A 13984-nucleotide genomic window follows, 5' to 3' on the forward strand; every position below is an offset into this window, starting at 1 on the left:
TTTTCACTTTTTAGTTTACCATAGACCTTAGTGTCACCTGCAAATTTAAATATGTGGTTTGTAATATTCTCATCTTTGTCATTGATGTATATAACAAAAAGAGTTTGTTAGAATACCTAGGAAAAGGGAAAGGAATAGTGAAAGGAGAATACCCAACGCATGCCCAAAAAGAGAAAAGGAATATCCAGTGCATGCCTCAGTGATTTTGTCGAAGATTCTCTTTATGAGCTTGCAGATATGTGAGGTTAGGTTGATCAGGTAGTAGTTTTCTACTGAGCTCATTTTGCCTTTTTTTTTTTTTTTAATAGGAGTGGTGTTTGCATATTTCCAATAAAGCAAAACTATTCCTTGTTTCAGTGGTAGACAGTTTATCTTCCAGCTCCTTTATGACTTTGGATTGAATTCCATCCACACCATCCACATTTTAAAGCTTTTTGTTTCTCAGTGCTCTTCCTAATTATTTTGCATATTATGTAACTGTTCTTTAATTTATTCTCTTGCCCTGCTTCAAACATTTGTGTGGGTATTGGGATGTTGTCTAATCTTTCTATTGTGAACACCACCAGTGGTCAAATCATTGTTGACTCCTGCAGTTGCATTAATTCACATTTTGCATGGAATGTTTTTGCAAGACTTGTCAAAATGATAGTTAAGTGTAGCTAAAATCTCTGGGAAATGATTGTGAATATTAGAAAAGCAAGAGGACATTGTGTTAACTAGTGAAAAGTGAGGTGAAGTAAGTGGTCTTTACAATTGGCCCTAACCACACAGAATTTAACTCATTGATAATTCATTGTGTCAAGGGACAGGCAGCCACCGTATATATTTCAATATAAGCCACTGTGTGGCTTATATCGATGTTCCTCCCAAGGTTGAATTACTGACCCTCCCCAGGATGCAACCCCCCCACAACAAGCTAACTAACTCCTTAGTATCTATTTGCTGCTAGGTGAACAGACCATTAGGTGATAGGAAATGCACCCAACCATTTTTGTCCTGCCCAGGATTTGAACCTGGTAGTACAGTCAAGTACTGTACTACTGGGACCCTAAATTTAAATGGGTTAAATGATTTTACAGGACTTTATAGCAGAAATGAGAAAAAAGAATAAAACAAGTGCCAATTTGATGATTATTGAAGGGAGAAATGCAGTAGCCGAATCACCACTCAAAAAAGGGTACTGTATGTAGACTGAAAATGCACAGAACCCAGCCTGAACACCATGGGATACCAATTCAAAACATCCCAGGGCTGTTTTGGGACTGAGGGACTGGAAAAAGAATGCCCAAGTATCAAGGGCACACAGCTCTGGAGAACTGTGTCGCTGTTTGTCGACAGAATTGTATTTGTGCTGCTTTTTCAGCTATGTTTTCATTCCATGTTTTCATTTTACTCTTTATTCTCAATTAGTATTAAGCTTTAGTCATTTAAGTTTTTCATGCCCGAAACGCTTTGCGTAATAGTGGCTTTAGGCATTGTATGTACAAGCCCTAACTATAAATCCATCACTCTTTGTAAAATCTCTTGTATGTATGTACCTTACCTAAATAAACATTTGATTTGATTTGATTTGATTTGAACTAGCAAAGCTATGAGAAATGTCGGATCAAAGAGAGGGAGCCCGATGAACTGGAGAGGAAAGGAAATACTGGTACCAAGTCCACCTGAACTAATAGCACATCTGGGAGTTTGAAGAAGAATAATAAAGCCTGTGAGAAAATCCACAAGAGCCATGATGAGGATTTGAACCCATGCACTGGATGGATACCTAGATTCACACTTTAGATGACTACGCCACGACATGGTCAAAAGAATTTAAACCTGGAGTTCTGTTGAACCCATGAGAATTCCTGAGGCTTCCACTGAAGTCGAACCAGGATTTCACATAATTCCCCGTTTCCAGACTCCTGCACGAGTCGGAATAACATCCATCGGGTGAGTGGCTGGAATAATGATTGGAATAAATTTAAGTGACACTTGAATTTATTGCAGTGATCACAGGAATTGATTGAAGTAATGCTTGTGGAATTTATTGGCATAATTGTGCCTCCTCTTCGGAGCAGGCTCAGTATAGTACTCTTGCCCACACTTGGGAATGACTCCCACCACTGCCCCAAATGGAAATATGGAGGCAGGAGGCAAACAGGAGTTTCCTAATATTTTACGATCTGGATGACAGCACCAGAGTACATGTGTGACATCCTGAATTGTGTGACATCCTGATTCAGCTTCAGTGGAAACCTCAGGAATCCTCGTGGGTTCAGCAGAACCCCAGGTTTAAATTCTTTTGACCATATTATGGCGTAGTCGTCTACAGTGTGCATCAGGGAATACCCAGCACATAGGTTCAAATCCTCATCACAGCTTCTATGGATTTAATCATTGATATACTGTACATCACGTTACTGTGATTTCTATGTATAATAAAGCCTGTCTTAAAGTCTGTGTTGAAGCATGAGACTTAGGTTGAAGCATTAAGTTGCAGCAGCTGAAAAGACTCTCCAACTGCTGCCAACACCCATAATACTTCACTTGCAGAAGAGGAGAGTTGAAATGACCAAATGACCTGGAGATGTACCTGTACAAACCACCAGCAAGCTCAGAAATACACTCACAGTTAAGTCATTGCATTGCAGAAAATCTAGGCAGATTATTTGGGCTGAGAAACAGACACAAATGCCATAGTTACCAAAGCAGAATGGAAGCTGGCAAAAAAGTGAACCAGCCCTGAATGCAATTGCATGGCTAAAAGTCTTTTTAACTGAACACGAAGGAAAACCTCGGTACATCAGATCCAAACTTCAAGGTTCACAGAACCCAAATATGCAAGGAACTAAAATCTGAGAAATAAAACCACTTTATAAGTAAAAAATATTTAAAAAATAAATATATACTATTATATTAAATATAGTATTACAAAATAAATATGGGACAGGTATATTTTAAATTGGGGTGTCAAGATTACTTTCCACTTCTTGTATAAGGCCAAGTTTAAAAATAAATTTGTTGTACCTGTTTCATCCGCAGTTATCTCATTCCTCGCTGATTATGTGGTTGACTTAACTCTAACCCTCAGCTTTTTAATGAAAAGTATTATTATCTTTGTTTATCATAAACGTTTAATTATGTTTGCAGAGTTAAAATCCTTGCGACATTTGTAATTGCACAACAAATTTGAAGATAATGAGGTTGTCAAAATATGAAGAAACCTTTAATGAATGTTAATCTTAGGAATGTTTAAGGTCTTAATGTTGAGGGCAAGGTACATTGAACTTTAGAAAATGTGGATCCTGAGGTCCTGGGTTCGATCCCAGGCGCCGGCGAGAAACATTGGGCAGAGTTTCTTTCACCCTATGCCCCTGTTACCTAGCAGTAAAATAGGTACCTGGGTGTTAGTCAGCTGTCATGGGCTGCTTCCTGGGAGTGGAGGCCTGGTCGAGGACCGGGCCGCGGGACACAAAAAAACCCCGAAATCATCTCAAGAATCTCAAGATAACCTCAAGTACAAAAGTAATTTTGTGAAAGTGTGATTTCGAGGAAGGGTTGAGGGCAAAGATGATGATTGAATGTTGTGATGAAAAGATGCGAGAATGTGTAATAATTAATTCCCTATTGTCAGGGACAGGACTGGACTAAGGTTTGTGTCCCCCTCTTTACCCCTCCTTCCCCAGCCCAATTACTAGCCATACCAAGAATGTAACCCAAAACAATTGCCTAGCTTTCAGATACCTATTTGACTGCTAGGTGAACAGAAGCATCAGGTAATAGGACATGTGGTCAACCATTTTGGGTCCCTCAGTTGTGAGCCAAAGAAGTAGACTACTGTGATAGGCTTCGGGAGTATACCAGGAATATATTCCAAGTATACCCTAGGTAAAGGGAGATTTTTGTACAACCAAATGTGGAGAACAAACTGAAGCATTGAATTTGTTGGAATGATGCCTGAAGGATTTATTTCAAGTGAAAACTGGAATTTATTAAAGTAATGCCTGAGGAATTTATTAAAGGGATGCCTAAACAATTTATTAAAGGGTTGCCTAAACAATTGATTTAAGTGATGCCTGAAAAATAAATTAAAAAGATGCTCAAACAATTTATTGGTGATACCTGAACAATTTAAATGAAGTGATACCTGTGAAATTTATCAAAGTGATTGGAATAAATTTAATTGACACTTGAATTTATTGCAGTGATCACAGGAATTGATTGAAGTAATGCTTGTGGAAATTATTGGCATAATTGTGAGTCATTTAGGCTGGATGAATTGATGTTCCCATATGGCTGTGGATCACTTATTTCTATGTACTCAGTAGCAAGCCGGGAAAGTATAAAATTTATGTTGGGCAGCAGTTGGTTGCCTCTGAAATGTTTCCTATCTCACGGCTAGTCTCATAGTACAATGGTAGAGCTTCTGCCTCACACTGGTGGGGTGACAGTTTGAGTCTCCTAGTGCCTAAGTGTGTGTGTGTGTGTGTGTTAATTACCTTAGTTACAGGATGACTGTAACTACTTATGGTGTCCCTTCTTCCCAGTACTCTTTGTCATATAACTCTTTAAAACTGAGTTTTGGCTTCCACCACCACCTCACTTAAATTGTTCCAACCCTCTAACATTCTGTTTGCAAAAGAAAACTTTCTAATATTTTTTGGCACCTTTGTTTCCTTCAGTTGAATCTGTGTCCTCTTGTTCTTGAAGTTGATAGTTTCAGGGATTCCTCTTTGTTGATTTGGTCGATTTCTGTTATTATTTTGTAAGTGGTGATCATATCGCCTCTTTTTCTTCTATCTTCTACTTTTGACATATTTAACGCCTCTAGCCTCTCCTCGTAACTCTTGTTTTTCAATTTATGTAGCATGCCTTTGCACTTTTTCCAGTTATTTATGTGCTTCTTGAGATATGGGCACCAGATCTCAAGAAGCATATCACCATATCATATCGTATGTGTGTGAACCCAGGACAAAGTGCTCATGAAATGCTAGGCGAGCGTCTTACCACTACGCCACTGCGACTAAAGAGCCTGAGACTAATCTTATAGACCTTAAAGACTAATACCACAAAGAGTACTGGGATACCGCAAGCATAGCTCTCATCTTGTAACTACATTTAGGTAATTATATGATGATGTCACACAGAAGGCCACATGCTTTCCAAACCCCTTGGGACGAGACTGAACGAATAACCTGTTGTGTCCGGATATGTAGTTCAGCATCCTGAAAATCTAGGGGGGGGGGGGGAATTAAATATTGTTGCAGAAATTCGACATTACTAGTTTGTCCGTATTCACCAATATGAGGAATTTTGATCCACTTGTTAACTTGAAAGATTATAGTTGATGAAGCATTGTTATTTAGATGGAAAAGGTGGTGATGGATGATGATAGTGATGGGTTGACTGGAGTGGAGATTAATGGTGATGACATAACCAATTTTTTTTCTTATAGTAATGTGCACATTATTCACTGATCTTGGATAAATTAACATAAATTTCTTGCTGTATAATAGAAATAATATTGAATTTGCTTGTACTCACATAAAATGGCTAAATCTTCTACAGCTTCAAAGGTTTCCCAACCTTTAAAGATAGCCCTTTATCAGAGTAAGGGGTAACTATTTTTTTTTGAAGTATTTCACAGTACTCTCAGGTCCTTTTACTGGCGACCACCCATACATTAGACAGACAAAGATCGAGACAAAGACATCTGATAGATGAATTGATGAATAGAGGTATAGATGAGCAGATAGATGGATAGAGGAATAAATAGATGGATAGATATATGGATGGAAAGATAAGTAGGTGGATGGACAGATGGATGGATTGTGTGATTGATAGATGAGTAGGTAGATGGATGGATAGATAAATAAGTAGGTAGATGGATAGAAAGATGAGTAGGTTGATGAATAGATATATGGATAGATGAATGGATGGATAGACGAATGTAGATGGATAAAATAAGGATGGGCTTGGGGAGTAGAAGAACTCCCAGAACCCCATCAAGCACATATGGGTAGATGGATGGATACAGAACCTCGTGTTGACGGTTACCTTGTGTTGATTCCGGGGGGTCAAGGTCCCCATGGCCCGCTCTCTGACGAGCCCTTTAACAAGGTTAATGATAATTTTATTGGTAGTAACTTAAGGGGATCAGAGTCGCCCCAGTGCCTCCCAGAAAGGGGCACGTCCCCAATGCCCCTCCTTCACGAAGTCTGTGGATGTGAAATGTTCAGTACCAAGTCCGTAGACTTTAACATTACTTTAAATAATAGTGAATTAAGAGCTGCACTAATGCAGATGTACCTCGTATCTTAATTAAAAAAAAAAAGAAGTGAATTAAGATATTGATTTTGAAAACAAATGTTCTAATGAGAGATTTTCATTGTGGGGTGCAATCTTTTGGTCATATTGATGGGGAAGAGGAGTGTGTGGACAGGGAGAGGCGGTGGAAGGGCATGTGTTGACAGGGCAGGATTAGATATGTCAAAAAAGGTGTATGTGGGTAGGGAGGAGGGGGAGGCAAGGGCTCGTGTGATCATGGAGGGAGGAGAGGGAGTGGAAAGGCTCGTGTACTCGCCTAGTTGTACTAACCTAGTTGTGCTTGCGGGGGTTGAGCTCTGGCTCTTTTTATCCTGCCTCTCAACTGTCAATCAACTGGTGTACAGAGTCCTGAGCCTACTGGGCTCTTATCATATCTACATTTGAAACTGTGTATGGAGTCTGCCTCCACCACATCACTGCCTAATGCATTCCACCTGTAACGGGTATATTGTGTCAACAATATACTCGTTCCAAGCTCTCATTAGCTTAAGGAGATAAGTCTACTTAATCCATTAAATCTTTTCCCTAATTACAGGTAACATTCATGTTAACTACTCTGACACTGAAAAAGTTTTTTCTGACGTCCCTGTGGCTCATTTGGGTACTCAGTTTCTACCTGTGTTTCCTTGTTCACGTACCACCCGTGTTAAACAGTTTATCCTTATCTACCCTGTCAATTCCTCTGGGAATTTTGTAGATAGTGATCATGTCTCCCCTTACTCTTCTGTCTTCCAGCATCGTGAGGTGCATTTCACGCAACCTTTCCTTATAACTCATGCCTCTTAGTTCTGGGACTATCCTAGTGGCATATACCTCTGAACTTTTTCCAGCTTCATCTTGTGCTTGACATGGTACGGGCTCCATGCTGTGGCCGCATATTCCAGGATTAGTCTTACATATGTGGTATACAAGGTTTTGAAGGATTTCTTGCAGAGGTTCCTGAAGGCAGTTCTGATGTTAGCCAGCCTCTCATACGCCGCAGATGTTATACTTTTTATGAAGCCTACGTGTGATCACGGAGGTAGGAAGGGGGGGGAGGGCTCATGTGATCATGGAGGGAGGAGATGGGTAAATAGCATGTGTGCCAGGAAGAGACTAAGAATAAATTGTTGGATAAATTTATGGAGTGTTGGTGGGAGGGGTGATATGGGGAGGGCATGTTGCTGGGAGATGGGGGAGGGTGTTTGGGGGGGGAATGTAGATGGTGTGAAGATGTTTACAGAAATGAAGGCAGTGATTATTGAAGATTGTTACAGTAAGGGGGAAGAGGGAAAGTGTGTCTGTGAAGAGAGACAGGGAGGGTGTGTGGGGGAAGACCTGGAAATTGCCAGGTACCCTCCATCTAGTGTAATTACCTAAGTGTAATTACCTAAGTGTAGTTACAGGATGAGAGCTACGCTCGTGGTGTCCCGTCTTCCCAGCACTCTTTGTCATACAACGCTTTGAAACTGCTGACGGTCTTGGCCCAAAAAAAGAAAACTCAGCAACGTCCATCAGGGTCGGCGTTCGATCCCCGAACGTCCAAGTTGATGGACACCGTTCCCTCTCTCCGTCCTCGTATCCCAGCTATTCACCCAGTGTGTGGGTGAACAGGTGCTGGATTTTAGAATAATATATGTTGACAGTATCTGATTGTGGGTATCTAATTATAATGTGCATGTCCTTGTAAATATATACTATGTAAAGCGTTAAATAATAAGTTACTAGAAGATAATTGTGGAACCCCGAGGGTTCCAAAAAGTTATTATTAGACAATACCTGGAAGCAGTGTTTCTTTTTTCCTGAAAATAGACTTTAGAAGAATGGATGACTTGGATCAATTTAAGATCATTGCTTTAAGTGTAATTCGGGAAATAGTGTAATATGTTTTACAGGCAAATGCCTTGCCAGTCATCGAAGTGGGAATTCGAGTTCCATAAAAACTTAAAATTAAAAGTAATACTGTACCAGAAAAAAGTAATATTGGTCAAAATATTCCAATCAAAAAATTGATTGGAATGGCTTGGGTATGGGGTGTGGGCCGGTCTTGGAGCGAGACATGAACCCAGCGATAGGTGACTTAAATGGGGATTTCGATGTGGATTCAATATATAACTTATTTAAGAATATTCTAAACAAAGCACAGGAACGTAGTATACCATACAAATTGAATAGATCGTATACTAATGACCCAAAGTGGATAACAAAGAATTTGAAGAACCTTATAGGTAAAAAGAGAGCTTGGTACAAAAGGATTAAAAATGGGGAGGTCACTTTAGAACAGGAATTCGTACAACTGGTTAGAAATGTTAAAAAAGAGATAAGGAAAGCAAAAAGAAACTATGAAGTTCGCATAGCAGGGCAAGCAAAGACAAATCCTAAAGGGTTTTTTCAGTTATATCGTACTAAGACTAGGGAAAGGATAGGTCCATTAAAAACTGAGACAGGTCAAATAACAGAGAGTGATGAAGAGATGAGTAGTATTTTTAATAAATATTTTGTATCTGTATTTACTAAAGAGGAACTTAACAATATGCCTTCAGCCGAACAAGTCTATGTGGGTGGGGACGAGGACAGGTTGACGAGTTTAGCAGTTACCAGGGAGGATGTTCTTAAACAAATAGTAAAACTCAAACCAAACAAATCCCCAGGGCCGGATGAAGTGTTTGCTAGGGTGCTTAAAGAATGCAAAGAGGAGCTTTGTGACCCACTGTCAACCATATTTAATAAATCAATAGAGTCAGGCAGAGTGCCAGAGTTTTGGAAAGTTGCTAATGTGATACCAGTTTTTAAGAAAGGAGATAGATCACTTGCGTCTAACTATCGACCAATTAGCCTAACGTCTATTGTGGGAAAGTTACTCGAATCTATAATAGCAAATAAAATTCGTCTTCATCTTGAAAAACATAAATTAATAATTGAGTCGCAACATGGTTTTATAAATGGCCGTTCATGTTTAACAAATTTGTTATCTTTTTATTCTAGCATTGTTGAGGCAGTTGATAGTGGTAAGGATTGCGATGTTGTATACCTTGACTTTAGCAAAGCTTTTGATACAGTGCCACATGAAAGACTGATTAAAAAAATAGAGTCTCATGGTATTGGGGGTGCTATATTAAGCTGGATTAGGGCATGGCTATACCAAAGGAAACAGAGAGTTAGTATAAATGGAATCAAGTCAGAGTGGGAAAATGTTGTAAGTGGAGTGCCTCAAGGCTCTGTCCTGGGACCTCTGTTGTTTATAATATATATAAATGATTTAGATTCAGGTTTGAGTAGCAACATTTGCAAATTTGCCGATGATACGAAAATCGGTAGGGAAATTAATTCGGAGGAGGACTCACTATCACTTCAAGTTGATCTAGATAGGGTTTTGAAATGGTCAAAGGATTGGCAGATGCAGTTTAAGGCTGATAAATGTAAAGTTCTGAGGTTAGGTAATGATGATAGAGTTACAAGATACGAGCTAGATGGTGTTGTGATTGCGAAGTCGGATTGCGAAAGGGATCTGGGAGTTATGATTAGTAAGAATTTAAAACAAAAGGATCAATGCATAAATGTTCGTAATAAGGCAAATCGGACACTTGGATTTATTAATCGCAGCGTTAGTAACAAGACACCTGGTGTGGTTCTCAAGCTATATCTTGCTCTAGTTAGGCCCCATTTAGATTATGCAGTTCAGTTTTGGTCGCCATATTATAGAATGGATATAAATTCACTTGAACGTGTCCAGCGTAGGATGACTAAGTTAATTCCCCAAATTAGAAATCTTTCATATGAAGAAAGATTAACAAAGCTTAAGTTGCATTCACTGGAAAGGCGAAGAGTTAGGGGTGACATGATAGAGGTTTACAAGTGGATGAATGGACATAACCGGGGGGATATTAATAGGGTATTAAAAGTATCAACACAGGACAGAACACGAAACAATGGATATAAATTGGATAAGTTTAGATTTAGGAAAGACTTGGGTAAATACTGGTTCAGTAACAGGGTTGTTGATTTGTGGAACCAATTGCCGCGTAACATTGTGGAGGTGGGGTCCCTCGATTGTTTCAAGCACGGGTTGGACAAGTATATGAGTGGGATTGGGTGGTTATAGAATAGGAGCTGCCTCGTATGGGCCAATAGGCCTTCTGCAGTTACCTTTGTTCTTATGTTCTTATGTTCTTATGGTCCATACAAGGCAGCTCCTATTGTCCCATACCAGGCAGCTCCTATTGGCCCATACGAGGCAGCTCCTACTGGCCCATACGAGGCAACTACTATTGCCAAATACAAGGCTACTCCTATTTATATTCACCCAAACTTATTAATATAATTGTCTAATCTACGTTTGATGCAATCCAATGATCCCAGTTCTATTATGTTATCCGGTAATTTGTTCCATAGATCAATAACCCTTTTTTGCGGAAAATTGCTCCTCAAAAACAAGCTTCTGTGCTGTAGAGGCAACAAGGAGTAAGACGACCAAGCCATGACGTTAGAGAACAGTTAAAGAGTTGTTGAGAACTAAGAAATAAGAGTGAATGAAAAGTTGAAAATGAAGCTCATTAACGAACTCTTTAAAATTAAAAAAAAAGGCCTTCTGGGGTGGTATTAAGAGGAAGAGAACTGTTAAATAAGAAGAGAGTCTGTACTATGGGGAATCTAGTGCTATTCAGGGGTAAGGTCAGTCAGAATAAAGATGTATCTATTTGGGGAGATCAGTAAGGCCCGGCCCCCATGGAAACTAGAAGTAGTGCTGACTACTAGCATTATAATAGCAAATAAAATTCGTCTTCATCTTGAAAAACAATAATAGCAAATAAAATTCGTCTTCATCTTGAAAAACATAAATTAATAATTGAGTCGCAACATGGTTTTATAAATGGCCGTTCATGTTTAACAAATTTGTTATCTTTTTATTCTAGCATTGTTGAGGCAGTTGATAGTGGTAAGGATTGCGATGTTGTATACCTTGACTTTAGCAAAGCTTTTGATACAGTGCCACATGAAAGACTGATTAAAAAAATAGAGTCTCATGGTATTGGGGGTGCTATATTAAGCTGGATTAGGGCATGGCTATACCAAAGGAAACAGAGAGTTAGTATAAATGGAATCAAGTCAGAGTGGGAAAATGTTGTAAGTGGAGTGCCTCAAGGCTCTGTCCTGGGACCTCTGTTGTTTATAATATATATAAATGATTTAGATTCAGGTTTGAGTAGCAACATTTGCAAATTTGCCGATGATACGAAAATCGGTAGGGAAATTAATTCGGAGGAGGACTCACTATCACTTCAAGTTGATCTAGATAGGGTTTTGAAATGGTCAAAGGATTGGCAGATGCAGTTTAATGCTGATAAATGTAAAGTTCTGAGGTTAGGTAATGATGATAGAGTTACAAGATACGAGCTAGATGGTGTTGTGATTGCGAAGTCGGATTGCGAAAGGGATCTGGGAGTTATGATTAGTAAGAATTTAAAACAAAAGGATCAATGCATAAATGTTCGTAATAAGGCAAATCGGACACTTGGATTTATTAATCGCAGCGTTAGTAACAAGACACCTGGTGTGGTTCTCAAGCTATATCTTGCTCTAGTTAGGCCCCATTTAGATTATGCAGTTCAGTTTTGGTCGCCATATTATAGAATGGATATAAATTCACTTGAACGTGTCCAGCGTAGGATGACTAAGTTAATTCCCCAAATTAGAAATCTTTCATATGAAGAAAGATTAAGAAAGCTTAAGTTGCATTCACTGGAAAGGCGAAGAGTTAGGGGTGACATGATAGAGGTTTACAAGTGGATGAATGGACATAACCGGGGGGATATTAATAGGGTATTAAAAGTATCAACACAGGACAGAACACGAAACAATGGATATAAATTGGATAAGTTTAGATTTAGGAAAGACTTGGGTAAATACTGGTTCAGTAACAGGGTTGTTGATTTGTGGAACCAATTGCCGCGTAACATTGTGGAGGTGGGGTCCCTCGATTGTTTCAAGCACGGGTTGGACAAGTATATGAGTGGGATTGGGTGGTTATAGAATAGGAGCTGCCTCGTATGGGCCAATAGGCCTTCTGCAGTTACCTTTGTTCTTATGTTCTTACTTGGCTACACAACAAGGTCAGTCTAGGGAATGATCAAGATCTCCTACACAGGAAGAACGATACTCTTATAATTCATGTACTTATTTATTAACCCCTTAACAGCCCCCCATATACATTCACACCAATAATAATAATAACTTTACCACACTACCTTACGTTAAAAGCCTTGGTCCACATAAGCAGGATACAAGGTTTTACACTGAACACAAGCTAGGGTAAAGCTCTACTATTGAATTACTTGAAGTTAGAGTCAGCTTAGGGTAGGGGGACCACGTGGTTCCAATGGAACCCCCTTTAGAATAACTAGTAATATAACCTCTAAAAACACCTACTACACTCAAAATATACTACTCTACACATAGAACATGAGTATGCCAGAGATTGAATAATGTACTCAGTATATACTCTTCTTGAACAAGACACAGAAATAAGGAAACGAAGAGGAAGGAGGAGGTTCCTTTCACCACAGCCAGCAACCAGAGAAGGCCGCTTCAGCCCAGATCAGCCTCCCGCATTCGTGTGGTGCCGGGAAGAGCCTAATTGATCGTGCAGCTAAGCACATTAAAAATCTTCCCCTATGCAACGTATTGTTACTTTACAAATGATTAAAGTATTAATAAACATAGTTGGTGCCTATGTTATTATTTAATAATCAACCCCCAGCTCAGTCTTTAAATGCTCTTTGAGAAACAAGAATAGTCTTACGTCTGGCAGGGAAGATACAAACAAAGACACATCGAGTTGCGTTTTGCTACTCTAACGTAGCTTATTTAGTTAAATTTTGACCTCTGGTTTCCACTGAAGAACCCAGGGTCGTAACAAGAACAAAGGATAAGACGGCTTTTTACGAATAGTTGACCAGACCACACACTAGAAGGTGAAGGGACGACGACGTTTCGGTCCGTCCTGGACCATTCACAATCGACTTGAGAATGGTCCAGGGCGGACCGAAACGTCGTCGTCCCTTCACCTTCTAGTGTGTGGTCTGGTCAACTTACTTTAGCCACGTTACTGTGACTCATCGCCTTTTTACGAATACTTACTTACCCCCTTCCTTTTCCCCAGGGGGCAAATCTTAGCAAATGTCATTGATATAACAAGGTTGAAATGTTGATCTATTGTTAAACTTTGCCCAAGCATGTCTCTTCCCCCCCCCCCCCACTGACTACCATTCAGGATGGGTATAGGGGAGTCGACTATCATTCAGGATGGGTAAGGGGGGTCGACTACCATTCAGGATGGGTATGAGGTCGACTACCATTCAGGATGGGTATGAGGTCGACTACCATTCAGGATGGGTATAGGGGGGTCGACTATCATTCAGGATGGGTAAGGGGGGGTCGACTACCATTCAGGATGGGTAAGGGGGGGTCGACTACCATTCAGGATGGGTAAGGGGGGGTCGACTACCATTCAGGATGGGTATGAGGTCGACTACCATTCAGGATGGGTATAGGGGGGTCGACTATCATTCAGGATGGGTAAGGGGGGGTCGACTACCATTCAGGATGGGTAAGGGGGGGTCGACTACCATTCAGGATGGGTATAGGGTCGTCTACCATTCAGGATGGATATAGGGTCGTCTACCATTCAGGATGG

General features: G+C 39.9%; 1 protein-coding gene across 1 annotated transcript in view; it reads left to right on the plus strand.

Annotated features, from left to right (window-relative positions):
* Nucleotides 1-12874, plus strand: part of rg (A kinase anchor protein rugose) — a 246574-nt gene extending 233700 nt beyond the window's left edge. The window contains exon 33 of the mRNA XM_069339474.1: nt 12805-12874. Within this exon, the coding sequence (XP_069195575.1) occupies nt 12805-12816 (12 nt within the window). The 3' untranslated portion in view covers nt 12817-12874. The remainder of the gene's footprint in view (nt 1-12804) is intronic.
* The last annotated feature ends 1110 nt before the right edge of the window (nt 12875-13984 follow it).

The sequence above is a fragment of the Procambarus clarkii genome, chromosome 41 (genome assembly GCF_040958095.1).
Source record: "Procambarus clarkii isolate CNS0578487 chromosome 41, FALCON_Pclarkii_2.0, whole genome shotgun sequence".
In the NCBI taxonomy this organism is placed as follows: Eukaryota; Metazoa; Arthropoda; class Malacostraca; order Decapoda; family Cambaridae; genus Procambarus; species Procambarus clarkii.